The sequence below is a fragment of the Salvelinus alpinus genome, chromosome 8 (genome assembly GCF_045679555.1).
Source record: "Salvelinus alpinus chromosome 8, SLU_Salpinus.1, whole genome shotgun sequence".
NCBI classification, from domain to species: Eukaryota; Metazoa; Chordata; class Actinopteri; order Salmoniformes; family Salmonidae; genus Salvelinus; species Salvelinus alpinus.
Window position 1 is genome coordinate 44063440 of NC_092093.1, and position 24543 is coordinate 44087982.

Here is a 24543-nt window from a genome sequence, read left to right on the forward strand (position 1 = left end):
TGCTGCAATTTACTGGATGACGCCAAACGCAAGCAGTGGGACAACCATACAAATCATTGGGACAACCGTATAAGGTGGATAATAGGCGTGGTCAGACAGTCGAATTGGATAACAGAACGTCAGTTGAAGGGTGAAGTGGAGTGTTCACGAGCGTCAGAACTTCAACGATTTTGCGCAGCTTCACAGATTTATAAACACTGTTCAGGATGATTGTATCTAGGAATATAATAGGAACCAATGTATATGACAGATAGATTTGTGAAAAAACGCAACAAAATACAGTGTACTTCACATTTTGAGCATACCACGTTATCAGTTTATGTACGTATACACACTCGATGCGGGGAGTAAGTTTTTGGACATGTTTTCCTGAAAGTGTATAATTAATTCACTGTTACGGTGCGTAACATCCTAGACACTATAGCCTGATTTCGGATTAAACGATAAACATTGCGATACCAAGTCCAGTGTTTGCATGGTTTCGACGCAAGTTTACTTTTTGGTCTGAAGAGAAGTAGTCGAAGTATGTCATCTGCTGCGCACGATCCCGCCATGCAGTCGACTTTGGACCAGAGCAAATTGGCTCCACAGAACTTGCTGTCAAATACATAAAACGATATTGAAACGGTAAGTGTCTATTGAATTCGTGGCATATCACGTTTCTGTTGTCGATCAACATGAGCGCAAAACATGGAGAACTTTATATTGTAAACAGAATCCCATGGCAGTATGCAATGTGTGTTTTGTAGGTTTCGTAGTTTTTTTTTTTTAACTCAAGGAGCCACGATGTGATTTGGAGAGCCTGTCAACATGTATTGTAGACACACACCCCCGCACAGATTGTTATTGTATCTAATCTGCTACGGTAACAGTGTTGCAACATAATACTTCAATGTAACACAAAAGGTTGCCTGAAATTTGGGGGTTCCACGAGGAGGATAGAAAGCGGCTCTGCTTGTTTCCCCTCGTTTCCTGTATTTCTCGCTGTGTTAAATGGCAATTATGTGTACTGTCCACGCCTCGCTCTGTTGCTGCCTGCTTTTATCACAGTCGAAATGAACGTCTATGTTCTGTAGACAATGGGCCGACACGGATACCTTTGTGTCTGACATGTCATTACATGTGATTTGGATGTACTGAAGTGATAACGATTTGCTTGCACGATACTTGTACAGTGCATGCTAACAAACTTATTTTGCTTTCATTATGAATACCCTGTAGCCTAGTAACTTCCTCTGAGCTAAGCAAACAGGCCTGGTCTGCACAAAAGCTTGTTGAAAACATACTTTATTAACAGTCAATTTTCTCATCCTCTCTCTTTCAGGGTCCTGCACATGAATGAGGGCCACAAGGGGATCTAGGGCCACCGTGACCGCAAACGGCAACAAACTTCTAGAGATCTGACTTGGGGGAGGAGGGTTGTGTGGTCTCCACCCTCTACCCTTTCCTGTAGGACTTATGTTTCCTCCCGAATCCTTCTATTCTCTCTATTAAACAAAGCAGGCCACAACAGTCCCAGACTGAGGCAGTGTAGACAGGCACACTTGGTCTTGTCCCTGTTTTACACTTAATTGACTGGGGAAATATAAAGAACCCAGATTTTTTTTTCCGCTGTTGTTTTTTAGCTAGATTATTAGTATGAGTCTTCCTCCCCAGCAGAAAGTGATCCCTGATAAGAGTGGGAGCAAACATCGGGCTGTAGCTGCCATGAAGGAGCCCTCAGTGCAGCACGTCGTGGCTTCTGATGTCTTCTATGGGGGTATGGGCCCCCCGGCTCTGGAGTCTGCTCACGGGGTCGTTGAGCCTGGAGGCCACGGCTCTGGGGTTTTCAACCCAGAGAAGGGGCCCCAAAGTCGGGCTCACTACCAGCAGACTGCCCCTGTCAAATGGATGCACCAGGACCCCGTCCAGGCCCCTGGCTGGTCTCAGGAAGCTCCCGGGCCCAAGCCAACCAATCCATGGGGGCAGAACTTTGGCCCGTATATGGGCGGCTTGAACAACGTTAGGGGCCAGGTGGCTTTCCCCAAGGGGAGCCACGATGGAGGAGCTGCTTTGCAGATGGTGCCAGCAGAGAAGCACGCTCCAGGATCCATGGCCCAGGATAGGGGCTTAGAGTGGGAGCAGCATGGTGCGGCGGCCGCCATTCGCCAAGCCCAACTCCAGGCCCTCCAGCAGGGCCATAAGGGTGTAGCCCTCCAGGCTCAGAACCCCCATGCTCTCCCCTCTCACCCCTCCATGCCACAAGGGTCCTTGTTGCAGCCCTTCCAGCTGGCGTTTGGACCCACCAAGCAACACCTTCCATCTGGGTACTACCAGGTGTTCCAAGGGGGAACCAAAGCCATGCCCAACCTGAACTACAACGAGCAGTCTAAAGCCCAGCAACAACACCAACTGATGCAGCTTCAGATGCAACAGCAGCACCAAATGCATCAACAACAGCACCAGTTGCAGCAACAGCACCAGCACCAAATGCAACAGCATCAGCTCCAACTGCAGCAGCAAATGCAACAGCAGTTTCACAAGCAGCAACTACAACAGGAGCAACGGCAACAAATTCACCAGTTGCAGCAACAGCAGCAACCACACAGTTTACCGCCGCAAGAAATACTGCAGCCACAGTCTCAGCAAAAGCAGCAGCCAAACCAACACTTCCTTAGCTACCACCAGCCCCCTGACAACTGTCCGTCTAGCGCTAGCTCCCCACCCTCTCAGAAGTACAAGCCTCCGTCTGTGGAAACTCATGGACAGGGACAGACACCGGAAGTAGAGACCCCATCCACTGATCTGTCAAGCCCACCCTGCAATCCAATGGTCTCACCTAACCCCATGTCACCCTCCTCCTCCTCCGACGCACCTTTGGCTGCCCCCCGCCGCTCCCGCCGCCTCTCCAGAGACGGGCTGTCCCCCCTGGGTGGCCCTCCCTCACTAACCTCCTGGAATCAGACCTCCAGGGAGGTACCCCAGAATGGCGTGGTGGCCGGAGGAGAGGAAGGGAGGATGGGGGAGGGCCAGGGTCCCACCGGGGGGGTCATCCAGAGTACCCGTCGGAGGGCGTCGAAAGAGATCAATCTAGAGACTCTGGCCCAGAAGGCTTCCGAGATGGAGTCGATGCCCGCTGCCAAGGTTGCCAAGACATCCAAGGTTTGTTTAGACTGTTTTTATTTAGTTCAACCAGGCCTAAAACCTGTTCCAAGTTCTTTTCATTCACATAGTGGCCTGGGGTTGTCCAGCGGTCTAAGCCACTGCTTATGAATCACATGTACTGTGTAGCGCTGCGAGCATGGATTTGAATCTGACCCAATGCTGTAGCATTCTCTCTCCTGTCCAATAAACCCAAAAGTACAATGACATTGTTAAAAATTATTGCTGTTTACATAAAGGCCTGCACAATGGGTCAGGGAAATCAATATTGATTTAGTTACTATTTCCCTGATGTATTTCCTGAAGGGAAAAACAAGGGGACCTGACAATTCGAAGTTAGATTAATTCCCGGATGACGGGAGAACTGATTGTGTTATTCCTGTACTTGGCTGCCACTGTGACCACTACAATGCACTGTTCCTCTTTCAATAGGATGGTTTCTATGTAGGAGGTCTGTCACCTTGACTTTGACAGTTGGCAAGCTATTTGGTTTGTTTATTACTGGCAATCCAGCTATAGGGCCTAGCGCAAACACACACACACACACACACACACACACACACACACACACACACACACACACACACACACACACACTCTCTCTCTCCATCTACTGTACATCCTCCTCATACACAGGATACTTGTGCAGCCTGAAAAGTGGCTTTTCCTGAGAATTTCTGGTGAATCCTCTGCTTTCATAGGAAAGCCTACATCCCACACAGGAGTCTTCTGAGGGGAGGACGGCTCATAATAATGGCTGGAATGGAGCAAATGGGATGGCATTTGATAGGATTCCGCTCCAGCCATTACCACGAGCGCATCATCCTCAATTAAGGTGCCACCAACCTCCTGTGACATCCCTGTACTATCCACATTATACTCAGTGGGGAACCGAGGGCCTTGAAGGCCTAAGGATTTGGTTTCTATTTAATGTTTACAATAATTTTAACGATCTTCTGATTTCATCTCTTCAGTTTGTGTTGGAAAGAAAAGGGTATAAACTGAAGAGAAAAAAAAATCCAGTCAAGAGTTTCTTTGGTGGTCTCTGGGTAGAAACATTCTAGCTCAGCCAGCCAATTGGCTAAGGCTTCAGAAGCTCTTGTCATGTCAGTCATTGCATACCTTAATGAGCTGTTTATGAAAAATTAGCCCATGTCAGCGAATGTTTTTTTTCTTCCCATATACAGTATTTTGTACTTAAGTTCGAGTCACTCAAACAGCACATGAATAATAAACATGGCAAAATGTATAGAATTGCAAGAACATTTTCTTAACTGCAGCATTTTCTCTGCACCCCATGGCAAAATGTGTAGAATTTCAGGAAATAAGCTTTAAACCTGCTAAATGTTCTCTCCACCAACAAGAGAGATGTGAACAGTTTGTGTCAATAACAGTGCTTGTGCCCATAGAAATAGGGGGGGGTGCATTATGTTCCAGAATGCTGGATGAGGGGGCCTGAGTGAAAAAGTTTGGGAATCCCTGCTCTAGGAAGTGGCTTTGTAGGCTAGCAGAGTGCTGCTCCCTCATTGGGTGTCTCAATCGGAAGGCCGACTGAGATACTGCATACTGCCATTAGCAACTAAATTCTCATTTTAACTACGTCTGTGTGATTTTTAAAGCAGTGTATGGTCGGGGGGCAGGAACATAATTGCAAACAATTTGTAGACTGCAATCTGACCGCAAGAAGCCCGAACTGATATGTTTGACTAAAACATAATCATTTCAAACCTTGCTTACATTTGTATATAATCACATTTATGTGTGGGATTTCTTTCTAAATTAAAATAACTTGGAGCTGATTTCCTGGTGTTTTTTTGTCTTTAAAAAAAATTATAATTGTATTACCTTTATTTAGCTAGGCAAGTCAGTTAAGAATACATTCTTATTTACAATGACGGCCTAGGAACAGTGCCTTGTTCAGGGGCAGAACGACAAGTTTTTACATTGTCAGCTCGGGGATTTGATCTAGCAAACTTTCGGTTACTGGCCCAACGCTCTAACCACTAGGCTACTTTGCCGCCCCTATGACCCACAATAAAAATTGCACCCCAAAAATTGTGTTTATATATTATACTCACAATACCGATCAAAGTGTTGGAACACCTAGTCATTCAAGGGTTTTTCTTTATATTTACCATTTTCTACATTGTAGAATAATAGTGAAAATATCTACACTATGAAATGAATCATGTAGTAACCAGAAAAGTGTTAAACAAATCAAAATATAATTGAGATTCAAATAGCCACCCTTTGCCTTGATGACAGCTTTGCACACTCTTGGCATTCGCTCAACCAGCTTCATGAGGTAGTCACCTGGAATGCATTTCAATTAACAGGTGTGCCTTGTTAATTTGGGGGATTTTTTTCCTTCTTAATGCGTTTGAGCCAATCAGTTAGGGGTGGTATACAGAAGATAGCCCTATTTGGTAAAATACCAAGTCCATATGGCAAGAACAGCTCAAATAAACAAAGAAAAACGACAGTCCATCATTACTTTAAGACATGAAGGTCAGTTAATCTGCATAATTTCAAGAACTTTGAAAGTTTCTTCAAGTGTAGTTGCAAAAACCATCAAGCGCTATGATGAAACTGCGTCTCATGAGGACCGCCACAGGAAAGGAAGACCCAGAGTTACCTCTGCTGCAGAGGATAAGTTCATTAGAATTATCTGCACCTTAGATTGCAGCCCAAATAAATGCTGCACAGAGGTCAAGTAACAGACGCATCTCAACCTCAACTGTTCAGAGGAGACTGCGTGAATCAGGCCTTCATGGTCGAATTGCTGCAAAGAAACGACTACGAAAGAACACCAATAAGAAGAAGAGACTTGCTTGGGCCAAGAAACACGAACAATGGACATTAGACAGGTGGAAATCTGTCCTTTGGTCTGATGAGTCCAAATTTGAGATGTTTGGTTCCAACTGCCGTGTCTTTGTGAGATGCAAGAGTATGTGAAAAGATGATCTACGCATGTGGTTCCCACCATGAAGCATGGAGGAGGAGGTGTGATGGTGTGGGGGTGCTTTGCTGGTGACACTGTCGGTGACTTATTTAGAATTCAAGTCACACTTAACCAGCATGGCTACCACAGCATTCTGCATCCATATGCCATCCCATCTGGTTTGCGCTTAGTGGGACAATCATTTGTTTTTCAACAGGACAATGGCCCGAAACACACCTCCAGGCTGTATAAGGGTTACTTGACCGAGGAGAGTGATGGATTGCTGCATCAGATGACCTGGCCTCCACAATCACCCGACCTCAACCCAATTGAGATGGTTTGGGATGAGTTGAAGAAAAAGCAGCCAACAAGTGCTCCGCATATGTGTGACCTCCTTCAAGACGGTTGGAAAAGCATTCCTCATGAAGCTGGTTGAGAGAATGCCAAGAGTGTGCAAAGCTGTCATCAAGGCAAAGGGTGGCTACTTTGAAGAATATAAAATATATTTTGATTTGTTTAACACTTGTTTTTGGTTACTACATGATTTCATATGTGTTATTTCATAGTTTGTAGGATATAATGGAACGGGTGCACCCGTTCCATTATATCCTACAAACACGGCTTCTGTGGCATTATCACTTAAATATACTGTACCAGTCAAAAGTTTGGACTCATTCAAGAGTTTCTTTATTTTTACTATATTGTAGAAAAATAGTGAAGACATCAAAACTATGAAATAACACATATGAAATCATGTAGGCCCGAGACCAAGTCGAGGGCTGACAAACCGTACCAATATCCTCCAAACACCGGCTTCTAGGGTAGTATCAATTTTACACAACGGGTTACCGACATATTCAAATATGATTTGACATATTTTCATTAACTTTATTTTGATGAATTTATTCATACTATTTAATCTTTCCACAAGATATTGTCCCAACAAATCTAGGGTTGCTACCCAAGCCGGCCGGTTGTTCGTTCTTTCGGTTCGGTTGCCAGAAATGTGACCCAATCGTTCAGTCTTTTTGTTCTGTAACTATGGACTGGACGCGACACAGTCGTTCGTTCTAAATGTTCCATTTCCGTACTGGCTGGCAACGTTCTTATCCCTTGCTTGCTAGCTATGAAACTATGTTTAACTTACAGTCACGTCAAACAGTGCAGCCAGAATAACAGTAAAGTAGCTGCACATTTGTTTAAGCTGTTTTCTAGTGACAGTTATTTGGATACATCCATAACAATGAGCTAATTTTGCGCGATTTCGCCTGGAATAGAATATGTGCTCTCTCGTCAGGACACTGTTGTTCAGAGGAGCTAGCCAACCACACCGCTAACACAATCACTTCAAACCGAAGCTGGAAAGATGGCAAACTAGCTGCACTTCGTTTAGTTTTACCTGTTTTCGATTGATCATTTTTATGGAAATATACAAAGAACTATGTTGATTCATGATTTCGGCTGAGAAAAGCTGCCTGCCTGTCTGTCTCATCCCGACACGTTCATTACTATGAGACAGCTGGCGATCGAATGTTTCAATTTTCAAAATGTTGCAATTGTTAGAGATACAGACAGCAAATTTTATACAAATCTCCTCTGTTGAAAACTAAATGTTATTCTAAAAGAAATGTGAGATACTTTCTAGATGTTTTTTTATAGTGGAGATCATGTTTATAAATTGCCTGGCTGGGCTGATGAGACTGTATATTGCACATTCAGCTGTAACAGAGTAAATAGGCATTTTAACGTCAGATTTAGCTGGTGGTAGCTAGTGGAATAGTCACTGTCTGGAATGTGGTTTTAACCAATCAGGATTAGACCCACCTGTTACATAATTATATAGATTTGTATTTATTTATTTGCTCAGAAAACTTGGGGGGGAAAATAAAACCACCTGTGGGCCACCAGTTGGGGAACCCTGTTTTAAAGTAATTGGTCCAAGGATGTACATCTGGTGAAATAGAAGCAATTATTGGTACCATGATTGTGTTCTTTTTTTTAAATATATACTGAACAAAAATAAACACAACATGTAAAGTGTTGGTCCCATGTTTCATGAGCTGAAATAAAAGATCCCAGAAATGTTCCATACGCACAAACAGCTTATTTCTTTCAAATTTGGTGCACACATTTGTTTACATCCCAGTTAGTGAGCATTTCTCATTTGCCAAGATAATCCATCCCGTCTGACAGGTGTGGCATATCAAGAAGCTGATTAAACAGCATGATCATTACACAGGTGCACCTTGTGCTAGGGACAATAAAAACATTTTTTTTAACTAGGCAAGTCCGTTAAGAACAATTTCTTATTTACAATGACGGCCTACCCCGGCCAAACCCTAACCCGGACGACGCTGGGCAAATTGTGCCCTGCCTTCTGGGACTCCCAATCCCGGCCGGTTGTGATACAGCCTGGAATTGACCAGGGTCTGTAGTGACAACTCTAGCACTGAGATGCAGTGCCTTAGACCGCTGTGCCACTCAGGAGCACTCGGGGAAATGTGCAGTTTTGTCACACAACACAATGCCACACAGTGGGTGTGTAATTGGCATGTTGACTGCAGGAATGGGTGGGCCTGGCTCCAAAGTGGGTGGGTCTATGGCCTCCCAGGCCCACGCATGGCTCTGCGCCCCTCCCCAATCATGTGAAATCCATAGATTAGGGCCTAATTTATTTATTTAAATTGACTGATATCCTTCTATGAACTGTAACTCAGTAAAATCTTTGAAATTGTTGCATGTTGCATTTATATTTTTGTTCAGTGTATAACCATGAATATTGACCACGAAGATTGCCATTTCCCCATTCACTATAATGGAGGATCCTGTTTTCTGCAAACAATGCCTGCGGTACCACAGTCAGCCTTCAACTTGAAATCCTCAATGTGAGGGTGCAGTTGTTCTTCCCTGTGCTATTCAACTATTGGAGCACAGTTTTGGAGTGGCAGAGGAATGAACCAATCACATTTTGACTTGCAATGGGTGGGACCGTTGGGGGGGGGGAAGTGACCTGTCTAGGCCTTCTCGTCACTACTGAGAGCGCAAGAGAAAATATCAGTTGGGAAGCAGTTTTCCTATGGTAACGCAATAACGTTAGCTAGCTTGTGTTATAGTAGTGTGACCGGCGACAGCGGCTGCAGCAGCTGTTATCAACTTCAAGGTGGATGTTTTTGCTCATTTGTTTGCATCACCCTTTTCGAGATTAACTTTCAAATGTTGTTTACAAATGATCATGGCTAAGCATTTACAAGCGTTTCACTCTAAGGTCCAGCTGTTGTATTCGGAGCATGTGACAAATAAAATCTCATTTTATTTCATCACCTTCTGGTGAGTGGCACTTTTTTGTTGCAGCTCGCTCGCTGTTAACTATCTCTTTGAAAATAACGACTGTGAAACATTGTTGCATTTAAACTATCACCGGTTATTGTGATGGACGTGAAAAAATATATTTCAATTTTTATTTGTCACATACACATGGTTAGCAGATGTTAATGCGAGTGTAGCGAAATGCTTGTGCTTCTAGTTCCGACAATGCAGTAATAACCAACGAGTAATCTAACCTAACAATTCCACAACTACTACCTTATACACACAAGTGTAAAGGGATAAAGAATATGTACATAAAGATATATGAATGAGTGATGGTACAGAAAGGCATAGGCAAGATGCAGTAGATGGTATCGAGTACAGTATATACATATGAGATGAATAATGTAGGGTATGTAAACCTAAAAGTGCATAGTTTAAAGTGGCTAGTGATACATGAATTACATAAAGATGGCAAGATGCAGTAGATGATATAGAGTACAGTATATACATATACATTATATTAAGTGGCATTGTTTAAAGTGGCTAGTGATACATTTTTGATCAATTTCCATAAATTTCCATTATTAAAGTGAGCTGGAGTTGAGTCAGTATGTTGGCAGCAGCCACTTGATGTTAGTGGTGGCTGTTTAACAGTCTGATGGCCTTGAGATAGAAGCTGTTTTTCAGTCTCTCGGTCCCTGCTTTGATGCACCTGTACTGACCTCGCCTTCTGGATGATAGTGGGGTGAACAGGCAGTGGCTCGGGTGGTTGTCGTCCTTGATGATCTTTATGGCCTTCCTGTGACATCGGGTGGTGTAGGTGTCCAGGAGGGCAGGTAGTTTGCTCCCGGTGATGCGTTATGCAGACCTCACTACCCTCTGGAGAGCCTTACGGTTGTGGTCGGAGCAGTTGCCGTACCAGGCGGTGATACAGCCCGACAGGATGCTCTCGATTGTGCATCTGTAGAAGTTTGTGAGTGCTTTTGGTGACAAGCCGAATTTCTTCAGCCTCCTGAGGTTTAAGAGGCGCTGCTGCGCCTTCTTCACAACGCTGTCGGTGTGGGTGGACCAATTCAGTTTGTCCGTGATGTGTACGCCGAGGAACTTAAAACTTACTACCCTCTCCACTACTGTCCCGTCGATGTGGATAGGGGGGTGCTCCCTCTGCTGTTTCTTGAAGTCCACAATCATCTCCTTTGTTTTGTTGACGTTGAGTGTGAGGTTATTTTCCTGACACCACACTCCGAGGGCCCTCACCTCCTCCCTGTAGGCCGTCTCGTCGTTGTTGGTAATCAAGCCTACCACTGTAGTATCGTCCGCAAACTTGATGATTGAGTTGGAGGCGTGCATGGCCACGCAGTCGTGGGTGAACAGGGAGTACAGGAGAGGGCTCAGAACGCACCCTTGTGTGGCCCCAGTGTTGAGGATCAGCGGGGTGGAGATGTTGTTACCTACCCTCACCACCTGGGGGCGGCCCGTCAGGAAGTCCAGTACCCAGTTGCACAGGGCGGGGTCGAGACCCAGGGTCTCGAGCTTGATGACGAGTTTGGAGGGTACTATAGTGTTAAATGCTGAGCTGTAGTCGATGAACAGCATTCTCACATAGGTATTCCTCTTGTCCAGATGGGTTAGGGCAGTGTGCAGTGTGGTTGCGATTGCATCGTCTGTGGACCTATTGGGGCGGTAAGCAAATTGGAGTGGGTCTAGGGTGTCAGGTAGGGTGGAGGTGGAGGGTGGAGGTGATATGGTCCTTGACTAGTCTCTCAAAGCACTTCATGATGACGGAAGTGAGTGCGGTAGTCGTTTAGCTCAGTTACCTTAGCTTTACAATGGGAAGTAATAGCTGGTTTGTTAATTCAATTTTGAAAATGAAACCGTTCTTTTATATTCGTGTGATTTCATGGGGCCTACTGGAGTGAATGGTCTGCTTATTCTTTAACGTTATTTGATGCTGTGTGTGCCCCAAACGGTCTCTCCTTCAGTGCCACGGAGTGCACAAGTATTACGGCGCTGTCCTTTCAGCACCATGAGCCTGTCACCTTTGATGTGACATTGTTGTTGTCACTATTGGTGATAGTGGTGTTAAGCTGTCATAGGTTGTGTAAACAGTGTGTTTTTTGTTTCACTGATCGCATTATTTTATGCTGTGTGTCACATGTGTCCATGCCGGTTCTGACTCTTAGTGTGTGTGTGTGTGTGTGTGTGTGTGTGTGTGTGTGTGTGTGTGTGTGTGTGTGTGTGTGTGTGTGTGTGTGTGGCAGCCCGAAGCGCAGCCAGGCCTGTTTCATTCATTCATAATGTCATCAAAAAGCATTGCTCTTCCTTCACTAGAACTACAATGGTTTGACTACAGAAGAAATGTCGGGCGCATTAAGTGATGCTATGTTTTCTGTTATTTTTTTTTGTTTGATACACCACATTGGAGGATTTTTGGTCCCTCTGAAGGCCAAGGTCCTATAGTCACAATTCGACACTGATTATACTGCTGTGAGAAAAGAGAGCGATCCCTAGCCTTGCTGTCCGGAATTTGATGTTTACGTTTCCCTAGGGCACACCCACTGAAGCAGCTGCATTTTTTTTCAACTCTTGTTTTTTAAAGGCAAAACATGCTGACAAATCCACTCACCAAGTGATAAAACACATTGCTCTGGTTGTTGTCATTCTGTTTTAAACCTTCCTGCACTTCAGCCCACAGGGAGCCGTGTGTGTGTGTGTGTGTGTGTGTGTGTGTGTGTGTGTGTGTGTGTGTGTGTGTGTGTGTGTGTGTGTGTGTGTGTGTGTGTGTGTGTGTGTGTGTGTGTGGCCTGCAGAGATAGCGAAAGAGAGGCTGGGTGCAGACTGTTGAAGCAGCTGCATGTCTACACACCTCCACATTCCTCAGGGCTATCCCTACCCAGTCATTCAGCTGAGCCAGGGAGGGGCCACGGATGCAGCCTGGAGCCACAGCCAGACCTGCAAACTCGCACTCCTCCACACTCTCTGCCCAACCAGTTGCCTTAATAAAACAGTCCTACTACTAATATTCACAATACTTGTTTCTATTTCTAAATCACAAGCCCAGCCAGAAGACTGCTGAGTTGGCCATGTGGAGTGGAGTTGAATGGGAAAAAAGTGCAGAATTGAGGTTGACACATTTACTGGACTCATTTGAATTTGATTTCACATTTTATTTTCTGTCCTGGCCTGAATGGGTTTTCTAATGAATTTTCAGTAAGTTTTGTAAGCTGACAGTAACCATGTGCTACCTATAAGTAACTGTTTGTTCATACCACATGTGCAGTGTATTCTCAAGTCTGTGGTACCGGATCTTGCAACACTGAAGACTGCCTCTAAGCAATGTTCATAAATTGTGTGTGTGTGTGAGACCTGCATACTTACGGTCTGACATAAACAATTGCTCCATGTAGAATGTTAAGTTTACTAATGCACTCCCATTTTTATCTCCCTCACCTCATATGTTATTTTCTTCTGTTTCCCCCCCTCTCTCTTTCCCCAGCAGCTGCAGGAGGGTCCTACAGGCAGACAGGCTGGCATGGTGCCCTTGGTTATACCCGTGTCGGTGCCAGTGCGTCAGGGTCAGACAGCCCCTCCGGGCACCTGGCTTTACGGGCGCCTCCCGAGTCAGCACCCCCTGCTCCTGCCCCAGCCCAAACACAAGCCCTCTGTCATTGTGGCCCGGCGCCGTTCCCTGAGGAACTCCTTGTCGGAAAGCTTCAGCCAGGTAGGTCCTGTTGCAGACCTGGGTTGTGTTAATTAGGGCACATCGTAGTAAAAACTTTTGCACCGTTTCAGTGTTTCTTATAGGACAAGTTCTCATTGTTTCAGTCCATATTCTTCCGTTTGAGTTGAGTGTTTGATTTTACCTGCCTGAAGTACAAGATGGCTGGGGTTGCACTTTTGGGACTATTCCCTTGTTTACATTGCACCAGCCAGACAAGCTCAATGAATTGCAGCTAAATTATTTGAAAGAAAACAAATGCCATCCTCACAATCGTCTCACCAAAACAGGACGAGGAGAGCAACGCGGGGCAGGACAATGATGGGAAATTGGACAAGCACAAACAGCGTCCTCGTCCCGAGCCGCTCTTCATCCCTCCGCCCAAACCGACCACGTTCATCGTTCCCTCGGTCTACTCCGCCATCACTCCCTACCAGAGCCACCTACGCTCACCCATCCGCTTGCCTGACCACCCCTTCACAATGCCGCCCTACACCCCACCTCCCATCCTGTCACCGGTGCGCGGGGGCTCAGGGCTCTACTTCTCCACCTTCCTGTCCTCCATAACCACCAGCAACCAAACCCTGCAACCACCGCCCATTACACCCAAGTCAAACTCGCGCAGCCTGCTGCATTCCAGTAAGTGTTATCATGGAGCCTCGAGGAGTGTCTCTGTATTCCTGTCTCTCTCTCTCTCTCTCTCGCTGCTTTTCACTCAATCACTTGTCTGCCTAGTCTTGCACTCCTGTCTCTCTCTGTGGTGTAAAGTACTTAAGTAGTTTTTTGGGGTATTTGTACTTTGACTTCATTACATTTCTAAAGAAAATATTGTATTTTTTACTCCATACATTTTCCCTGACACCCAAAAGTACTCGTTCCATTTTGAATGCTTAGCAGGACAGAAAAATTGTCCAATTCATGCACTTATCAAGAGAACATCCCTGGTCATCCCTACTGCCTCTGATCTGGCGGACTCACTAAACACACGTTTCATTTGTTGAAGTGTGACCCTGGCTATCCGTAAATTTAAAAAACAAGAAAATCGACTTAAGTATATATTAAAACCAAATACTTTTAGCCTTTTACTCAAGTAGTATATTACTGAGTGACTTTCACTTGAACTTTAGTCGTTTTCTTTTAAGGTATTTTTACTTTTACTCAAGTTTGTTACTTTTTCCACCACTGCTTTCTCTTCCTTTTTACTCTCCACCTTATTTTTTTGTACGTCTGTCTAGACTTTGCAGCCAGCCCTGTCATTTTTGTTAGTGTTTCTTCTCTAGATGACCCATACTTCTGTCGTTCTTGCATTTTTGTATTTGTCCCTTTCTTTTCCTGTGCACTGCATGCGTCCTTGACACAATGTATTTTTCTGTCAATAGTCCACTACTCTTAGGGCTGGTTTCCTGGACACAGAGTAGTTAACCCAAGTCCTAGACTAACAAAGCACTTTCAATAGAGAAATCTCCCTTAATAAAGTTTAGGCTGTCACAAATAATACCCTATTCCCAGTATAGTGCACTACTTTTGACCAGTCCTATGGACCCTGGCAAAAAGTGCCATTTGGGTGGCAGACCCACAGTCCTCCAGGGGTGAAATAGACCCATGTCTGCCTCTCTGTTTTGGTCCAGATAGTAGTGCCCTAAAGGCCCTGCCTTCCTTGTGTGTTCTACAGCCAGCTCTACAGACATCACACCCCCAGTCCTCCCTTTGATCACCGACGCCACACCTGTCAGCTTTGACCCGTGAGTACAAACCTCTGTGACACTTTACTCAAAGCCTGCAGGTATAATGCATTATGATGCACTTATAATGCATTGAAAGACTTGTCCTAAGCATGTATGACCCTCTTATAATGTTTTATGGCCCATCCATGGCTCGAGACTATAAAATGTTCACTTTTTCAGTTGGTGGCACCAGCCCTTGATTTGTGCCTTCAGGGGACACTTATCTACAATATCTATCCACACAGCATGGTCCTCATGGAGAGAGCCTACAGCAGAACTTCAGACTGGTATGGCCACAATGGCTGCTGATTTCCTAATATTTCTCTCTCGCTCCCCCCTCCACTCTCTCCCTCCCCCCTTTGTCTCTCTCTCTCTTTCCGCCCCCCCTCCCTCCACCCTCTCCCAACCTCTCCCTTTTTCTCCCTCTCCCCCCTCCCTCCAGGCGTATTAACATTGGTCTGCAGTATCAGGCAGAGGTGCCAGAGCTGCAGCGAGACTGCTCGCTAACCCAGTGGGACCAGCACAAGGCTGACCTGGTCTGGCTCCCCATGAAGGAATCCCAGCTACGCCACGCAGTGCAGGAGACTGGTAACTATACTAGGCTAGGGCGGTATCCTGATTGGCATGCCTTCATACCGACCTTGTGCCATCACAGGACATTTGGTAATACCAGCACTGAACACAAGGGCCGCTTTTTTCAAACCCTACTGAGCCTCTGTAATCTGAAGGTTAGCAATGCTAACAAGTACATGTAAATACCCATAGTGAATGCTAGCTAAATGCTAACGAGTGCATTGCAAACATTTTATACAGTCTCTGACAAACTATTTGTAGGGCAGACATCCCAGGTCATAAAGTTATACAAGTAACTCAAAAATGCTACTCACAGTTTGCTGCACGCACAAAATACATATTAGACAGCAAGGCTCTTGATCCAGGAGGGGATTCTCTGCTGTTACCAAAATAAGCTTGATTTTGCAAGAAACTAACCACTTAGCTAGATAACTAGCTACTAAATTAGCATACCAAATGTACAACTGCAGAGCATTTAACACATTTTAGACAGTTAACTTAATAGTTATAAGATATCTGGCAAACATTTAGTTGTGAATTCCATACTATAACTAGATCACCTGGTACGCGCTGCACAACAGTGAGCGACTTACAAGGCACCGGTCTCTCAATGTTTTGTGGTTGTAAACAAACACCATGTGACTGGGGACGACCAGTAAGCTTCATAATGAAAAATAATGTGACAGGTGAAATGAAGAACGTGATCTGCTTTATCTCCTAACGTAGTTGACTGCAGCTATTTACTTAAAGTAGCTACAAATATACAGATAGTGTATTCAGATCCCTTGACTTTTTCCACATTTTGTTACGTTACAGCCTTATTCTAAAATGGATTAAATAGTTTTTTCCCTCATCAATCCACACACAATACCCCATAATGACAGCAAAAAAATGTTTTTTAGAATTTTTTGCAAATGTATAAAATAAATTAGACTGAAATATCACATTTACGTAAGTATTCAGACCCTTTACTCAGTACTTTGTTGAAGCACCTTTGGCAGCGATTAAAGCCTTGAGTCTTGGGTATGACGCTACAAGCTTGGCACACCTGTATTTGGGGAGTTTCTCCCATTCTTCTCTGCAGATCCTATCAAGCTCTGTCAGGTTGGATGGGGATCGTCTCTGCACAGCTATTTTCAGGTCTCTCCAGAGATGTTCGATCGGGTTCAAGTCTGGGCTCTGGCTGGACCACTCAAAGACATTCAGAGACTTGTGCCAAAGCCACTCCTGCTTTGTCTTGTGCTTGGCATGCTTGGCATTCAGGCCAAAGTTTTCAATATTGGTTTCATCAGACCACAGAATTTTGTTTCTCATAGTCTGAGTCCTTCAGGTGCCTTTTGGCAAACTCCAAGCAGGCTGTCATGTGCCTTTTACTGAGGAGTGGCTTCTGTCTGGCCACTCTACCATAAAGGCCTGATTGGTGAAGTGCTGCAGAGATGGTTGTCCTTCTGGAAGGTTCTCCCATTTCCACAGAGGAACTCTTCTCCCCCGATTGCTCAGTTTGGCCAGGCGGCCAGCTCTAGGAAGATTCTTGGTGGTTCAAAACTTCTTCCATTTTTAAGAATGATGGAGGCTACTGTGTTCTTGGGGACCTTCAATGTTTTAGAAATTTTTTGCAGATCTGTGCGTTGACACAATCCTGTTTCGGAGCTCTACGGACTATTCCTTTGACCTCATGGCTTGGTTTTCGCTCTGACATGCACTGCCAACTGTGGGATTTTATATAGACAGGTGTGTGCCTTTCCAAATCATGTCCAATCAATTTAAATTTAACATAGGTGGACTCCAAGTTGTAGAAACATTTCAAGGATGATCAATAGAAACAGGATGACCCTGAGCTCAATTTCGAGTCTCATAGCAAGTGTCTGAATACTTATGTAAATAAGGTATATCAGTTTTTTTTTTTAACTGTTTTTCGCTTTGCTTTATGGGATATTGTGTGTAGATCGATGAGGATTTTTTTTGTTTCATACATTGTAGAATAAGGCTGTAACGTAACAATGTGGAAAAAGTCAAGGGGTCTAAATACTTTCCGAATAAATAGTTTCAACGGTATTGAAGAACCATCCCGACGCTATTTCCAAATACTCCGGTATACGGTATACTGCCCAAGCCTAAACTGCTGTCCCTTCCTCAAACGTTATAGCCATCTAAATGTGTTTTCACACTATAGGGCCAACCCGAACCGTACTGTGCTAGCACTACAGCTATTTTATTTCAATTTTTTCAGCATGGTTCTAGAAACTATGTTGAATGCATAATCAGGCCAGCACTGCTTAGCTCGGCTCAGCTTGGTATGGTTCTGTAGTGTGAGCGGTAATAGAGCTTGCTTTTTGTATGAAACTTAAAGTATGCACATTTGAACAACCTTTTAGCTTTCTGTCAATTTTTTTTGTATCTGTCTATCTTCTCCTCCCCTACTCACTTTCTCTCTCCCTGCACCTCTTCCTCCCTGCCTTCCTCTCTCAAAACTGCCTCACTCTCCCCCCTAGTGGATGACCTGATGAGCCTGGCCTGCTCATGCGCTCTGTATGGCGGAGGCACCAATCAAGAGTTGGCCCTTCACTGTCTGCATGAGTGCGGGGGCAATGTCCTTGTGAGTACAGTGACTCATCCATTGATATAACCGAGAAGTTTACAATGACGGTGCCTCCCCTACGCTTTCAGAATGATCCATTGTGGCAAGTTTATCCCGGGCTGTGTCGCAAATGGCACCCTATTCACTTGATAGTACATTTCTGTGGCCCCTGGTCAAATGTAGTGCGCTATATAGGGAATAGGGTGCCATTTGGGAAACACCCTGGTGATGAATTGTGTTGTGCTCCCCAGGAGGCCCTGGCATTCCTGCTGCTCAAGGAGCCCATTTTCTCTAAAGGCCATCACCTGGCAGACTATCACTACTCAGGTGGGGACGTTGTCTTGTTTCCTCATGTGCTTCCTTCTAAAGTGTGTGCTTGTTAAAGGGGAGAAGGGGCAGGAGAGTGATGGAATTCATTCACTCACAACCCCCCCCCCCCCACACACACACACACACACCGCGTGACCTCATTGACAGTATGGTGAATAATTTCCCTCCCAGGATCAGACAGTTGGACTCCCTCAGAGAAGCGCTACTTCAACAAAGGCATCTCTGCCTACAGGAAGGACTTCTTCATGGTGCAGAAATTGGTACGCCCAATTCTAATCAGGCCATGTCGGCCATGACACTTTCACCACATGGCATGAATCAGCATATTATCACTACCTGGGCAAACAGTGGGAGTACCATTAGAAGTGAATAACTTTTTAATAACGGTGTCTGTGTCTATATTTCTATGTGTGTACGGGAATGAGGGGAGAGGAAGAGTATAATGAATACCTTTGTCTGTGTGTGTGTCTGCGTGCGTGTGTTTTGTCGCTCCATATACAGGTGCGGACTAAGACAGTGGCACAGTGTGTGGAGTTCTACTACACGTATAAGAAACGGGTGAAGATCAGTCGCAGTGGAACCCTTACCTACGGACCTTCAGAGTCACCAGCGGCGAAACACACAGAGGCAGTATTGGATGTCAAAGTAGGGCTTAGTTAATGAAAACAAATAAAATAAAACAAGTAGTTAATGATTACTTAAACTTTTTTATTTTTTACATTACTTTCATTAAGATGAACATTTATTGTGTTATATGCCAACTCAGAGAGAAGACAACAGGAAGTGGGAAGGGTCATGTGAACGGGGTAAAGATGGCAGCCAGTTGAGGGTTAACCAGACACTACAGGCTCACGACAATGTAAGTGCTCATTTTCACTTGAAATTACATTTAAAAGTGTTTGTTAAACTATTCAACCACTTTGTATCATGTTAATATCCATCCCATACCGGTATATCCTATGTCTATATGTTCTTTGACCAATGATCCACCAACAGTGCAATACAACACTTGTATGACAGACTAACACAATGAAATGTAATGTTTGGCCCACAAGACAGGAGCAGTGCTAGGACACAAGGACCAGGATACTGTACAAAAGGTGGGGCCTCACCATCCAACCCCTCCCTCTGCACTCCGAAATCCTCGTCCCGAGTCTGCAGGGAAGAAGAGCAGAGCGCCCCCAAAACCTCCGGGCGACCCAGAGGGCGTGTTCCCCTGCAAGAAGTGTAGCAGGTCAGTGTGTTTGTGTGTGTCTGTCTATGTAAGAGTATTTGTATATGTATTGTATCTGCAAACCGATACACACACACTCCACCATGCAATCCTACCACCATTAACAGTTTCCACCTAACAGTTTTTATAGTGAAAGAAAACAGGGTGAAAGAAATGGATTGACCAAGAGTATTATAAACCAGGCATCTCTCTTAGAGACCAGTGTTCACTGGAAACATCCCAGACTGGTGGGACGACAATGGAGACAAAATCCATTGGTATTTGTTGCAGTAGCGCTGCACGGATAATCCGATTTTACAACATAGGGATATGCACGGTTATTGGAATATTTGACTATCCAAAGAGACGTTAATATTTGATTACTTGGGAGAGGATACATCTGAGACCAGAAAATATAGGCACATTTTAACAATGAAAAGGCTTTGTCTCAAATGAAATACAATTATCTATGTGACATTGCCACATAGCCTACAAGGACAGACATCACATTCGAAATTGTCATAAAACAATTGTTTTTATGACAGTTTTTATGAGTTCAACCCCATAAAAGACACTCTGGGAGCCTGCACACGTTACACATGTGTAGCTTGTTGTCGTCGGTCAATCAAAGCGGCATGTGTAGCAAGTGAAGTGGGTGATTTCTAATTCATGCCAAATGTAATTAAAATTACAGAAATAAGTTGGCTAAATGAGAAGGAGTAGGCTACAATGATCAACCAACAGGTAGGCTGTTGTTTCATATGAATGGAGTTGTTGTAGACAAGTAAGGGGAGTGGCAGATCTTTTTTTGATAGCGCTACAAACGGCTATATCGGTCCGCTAATACAGGGGGTACAGCGCACTGTCTCTAATACAAACCCTGTATTAGCGGACCGATATAGCAGTCTGTAGCACTAACAAAAAAAATATCTTCCACTCCCCATACTTGTCTTCAACAACTCCATTCATATGAAACAACAGTCTACCTGTCGGTGCACATTTGATTTTTTTGCCTGAGAACCACACAGCTGATTCAAATAAACAACTCATCATCAAGCTTTGATTATTTGAATCCGCTGTGTCGTGCTAGGGCAAAAACCAAAACGTGCACCCAGGGGAGGGACCCGGGACCGAGTTTAGGAACCACTGCGCTAATACAGGACTAGTAAAGGCAAGGTGCACTACTTTTGTCAATAGCTGCAAATAAAGGACAAATAATTTTTTTTCAATTATTTATGTTTTATATTCCGAATTATTAATATTATTTATTTATTTATTTTCATTTTTAAGGGGGTGCTGCAGCACTCTCGGCACCTGCGCTCACTGTCTTTCTGTCGAGTCGTGTTAGCAAGTCTCCATTGAAGTAAAACATTTGAAATTAAACATGTATTTCGACTTTCTGGATATCCAAAATGTCATGATATTATTTGAATAGTGAAATCATTTCAAATGCCCATCCCTATTACAACACCTGGAGAATAATTTTACGTCTCACTAACCATATTGATATGATATAGCAATCTTCTGAGATGCACAGCGCGATGACCTGGTACACCACCTGTGACTGTAGGTTCTATCCGAGCCATATAATTCTCTTTATATACACTACAATACCAAAAGTATGTGGGCACCTGCTCGTCGAACATCTCATTACAAAATCATGGGTATTAATATGGAGTTGGTCCACCCTTTGCTGCTATAACAGCATCCACTCATCTGGGAAGTCTTTCCACTAGATGTTGGAACATTGCTGCGGGGACGTGTTTCCATTCAGCCACGAGCATTAGTGAGGTCGTGCACTTAGGCTTGGCTCGCAGTGTTCCAATTCATCCCAAAGATGTTCAATGGGGTTGAGGTCAGGGCTCTGTTCAGGCCATTCAGGTTCTTCCACACCGATCTCAACAAACCATTTCTGTATGGACCTCACTCTGTGCCCCGGGGGATTGTCATGCTGAAACAGGAAAGGGCCTTCCCAAACTTTTGCCACAAAGTTGGAAGCACAGAATCGTCTAGAATCGTCTACAGCATTGTATGCTGTAATTAAGATTTCCCTTCACTGGAACTAAAAGGCCTAGCCCGAACCATGAAAAACAGCCCCAGACTATTATTCCTCCTCCACCAAACTTTACAGTTGGCACTATGCATTGGGGCAAGTAGCAGTCTCCTGGCTTCCGCCAAACAAAGATTTGTCCATTGGACTGCCAGATGGTGAAGCGTGATTCATTGCTCCAGAAAACACATTTCCACTGCTCCACAGTCCAATGGCGGCAAGCTTTACACCACTCCAGCCGACGCTTGGCATTGCGCATGGTGATCTTAGGCTTGTGTGCGGTTGCTCGGCCATGGAAACCCATTTAATGAAGCTCCCGATGAACAGTTCTTGTGCTAACCTTGCTTCCAGAGGCAGTTGGGAACTCGATAGATTTTTACGCACTTAAGCACTCGGTGGTCCTGTTCTGTGAGCTTGTGTGGCCTACCACTTTGCTGCTAAGCCTTTGTTGCTACTAGACGTTTCCACCTCACATTAACAGCATTTACAGTTGACCGGGGCAGCTCTAGCAGTGCAGAAATTTGACAACCAGACTTGTTGGAACGGTGCCACGTTGAAAGTCACTGAGCTCTTCAGTAAGGCCATTCTACTGACAATGTTTGTCTATGGAGGTTCCATGGCTGTGTGCTCGATTCTATACACCTGTCAGCAACGGGTGTGGCTGAAATAGCCGAGTCCACTCATTTGAAGGAGGTGTCCACATACTTTTGTGTATATAGTGTATATAGCGCTCTGGGTTATATTGTTAATGTATCTGACCTTTGACCTCCAGGGTGTTCTACAAGGTTAAGAGCCGCAGCGCCCACATGAAGAGCCACTCTGAGCGGGAGAAGAAGGACGCCGCGCTCAAACTCAAAGAGGAGGAGGAGCGGGCGACCCTGGCGGCGGCAGCAGCCGAGGCACGGGCCAAGGAGGCAGCAGAGGCTATGCAGAATGTGAATGGTTGTTGTAATGAAGCGGGAGAACAGGATGAGGTCAGTGATGAGGATGTGCCTTCAGAGGCAGAAGATGAAGAGGACATGGATTGGCACTGAAAGAGGGAGAGAAGGGGACAAAAGAGTGGGGGGGGGGGGACTTGGGCCTGATGCAGAGAAAGAGGGAAGGAAAGAGAGATCCCACTCCTATAAAAACACAGTTTAAAGAAACTTTACCTAAAACCATGAGATTGAGTATGGTGGCGTTCCAGGTCGTTCAGGTCGTAGATGATCAGATCTTGAAACACCTGGGGAACTGTTAAACATCTAGGAACCACATAATCATATGATATAACAATATTCTGACATGCTCAACGTGACTGCAAAAAAAGAATACCTGGAACATCCACTTTGTCTCAGATCCCAGTGCCACAACGTCAGTCTTCCGGTTAATCGCTTTTCGCACTCCACATCTTTACTTTTCACAAGGAAATATATTTTTGTAAATGCACTTATACATTGTATTCTATTGCTTTTGCCAATGTCTCTTTTTTTTATATCCCTTATTTAATTGAATATCTGTATTGGAATATCAATATGGCTGTTTCATTGTGTGTGCTATTTAGGCTTTTGGTTGTTTTTAATAGTTTGTACTGCAGTGGATGTTTATGACAAACTAGCTATACTCTTACTAAATCATGATCAAAGAGACTTTTCACTTTTATAATATCGGTCTGTTTTCAAAAATTGGGGATAATGTAGATATGACCTTTTATGAATTCTGCTTTGCTTTTAAGGTAAATATCGTGGAGAATTTTTTAAAGAATTGTCATCAAACTCTAAGGTTGAATTGCACATTTATACTACAAAGTAAGGGACCTTTCAAATGTAATGTACGAAAGTCCAGAGGACATATTAATGAAAAGATAATTCCCTCATTATGTCCGTCACAACTTATTTATCTCATGATCACAACATAACAAGTTGCTTTGTCGAGATCACAAGATAATTTTCCCATGATCATGACATAACAAAAGTTGTTTGGTTGAGATCACGAGATAAACTCCATAAATAGGAGTGGACTTATTGATGATAGCTTGACAGTATGGCTGAGGCTGCAGAGTCCACAGTGGATTCAGCACGTTTTTTTTAAATTGCTATGGTAAGGGATAGTACATTTCATGCTAACATCATGCATTAATTTGTGTTTGGAGCTTATTATCAGTTTATAAGTTAGAACGTTATCAAGCTTAAATGTCCCTTACCTTGAGCTAAGAGCTCTTGGGGCATCTAAGCCCTCGTGTGGCATTTAAGCCCAGAACAATGCCTGACAGGCAGTTCTGTCTCCCAGGCTGTGTGCCGCCCCCAAGACCACAACCAATGCATGCAAGCAACAACGCAGTAAACTTGGCTAGTCGTGTGAGTGTGCTAGCTAGCTAGGTAGTCGTGTTAGATAACAAGCTAGCTAGCAAGCTATGTTAGCTTTCATATTTAAATTTACAGAGTGGGTGAGCTCCATTCCTGACAGGCTGATCAGATTCAATTTCAGCCCCAGACTACCAAGCTAACTAGCTCACAAGACTAGCCAAGTTAGCTGCGTTGTCCCTTGCATGCGATTGGTTGTGGTCTTAGGGGCGGCACGTAGCCTGGGAGACACGGCTGCCTGTCAGGCATCGTTCAGGGCTTAAAAGCCCAGTATTGCGATCAACGCAGCCAGAGGGCTCCTTGATGAAGTGGTTATCATGCATCTGAACAAATCAATGGATGACGCATGGTACTTTTGAATATCTCTTGATCTCGACAAAACAACTTTTGTTATGTGATCATGAGATAAATAAGTTGTGATCTCGACATAATGAGGGGGAAAAAAACATTTAATTCATAATGCCCTCTCTGGACTATCGTAGTAATGTGTCTTGTGTAAAAAAAATATTTTATAAAAAGTTTATATATTGAAAATACTGCATTGCAAATAATGTTGCCAACTTTTAAATAATCAATAATGTCAACTGCCGTTGAATTGAAAAAGTTGATTAAAAATCTATTCAGAAA

The 24543-nt window shown here is 44.2% G+C and overlaps 1 protein-coding gene across 2 annotated transcripts; it reads left to right on the top strand.

Moving 5' to 3' along the window:
* Positions 1-126: 126 nt before the first annotated feature.
* LOC139583184 (mitotic deacetylase-associated SANT domain protein-like) lies at positions 127-24543 on the top strand. 2 transcript variants are annotated; one of them, XM_071414012.1, is made up of 13 exons: positions 127-627; positions 1325-3141; positions 12891-13112; positions 13400-13748; positions 14782-14851; positions 15276-15421; positions 17899-18002; positions 18236-18311; positions 18486-18574; positions 18816-18959; positions 19081-19173; positions 19370-19548; positions 22350-24543. In XM_071414012.1, exons 2-13 carry the CDS (start codon positions 1639-1641, stop codon positions 22609-22611), a joined length of 3237 nt encoding a protein of 1078 aa, XP_071270113.1. In that variant the 5' UTR covers positions 127-627; positions 1325-1638; the 3' UTR covers positions 22612-24543. The 2 variants fall into 2 exon arrangements, with proteins under 2 accessions (XP_071270113.1, XP_071270112.1); XM_071414011.1 differs by having other exon boundaries at positions 128-627; positions 12888-13112.

Coding starts and splice junctions, on each gene's coding strand:
- LOC139583184 (XM_071414011.1), top strand. CDS start 1,639: ATGAGTCTTCCTCCCCAGCAGAAAGTGATCCCTGATAAGAGTGGGAGC. Junction 18,003..18,235: donor AGTGCGGGGGCAATGTCCTT/GTGAGTACAGTG, acceptor TGTGCTCCCCAG/GAGGCCCTGGCATTCCTGCT. Junction 18,960..19,080: donor AGGCAGTATTGGATGTCAAA/GTAGGGCTTAGT, acceptor ATGCCAACTCAG/AGAGAAGACAACAGGAAGTG.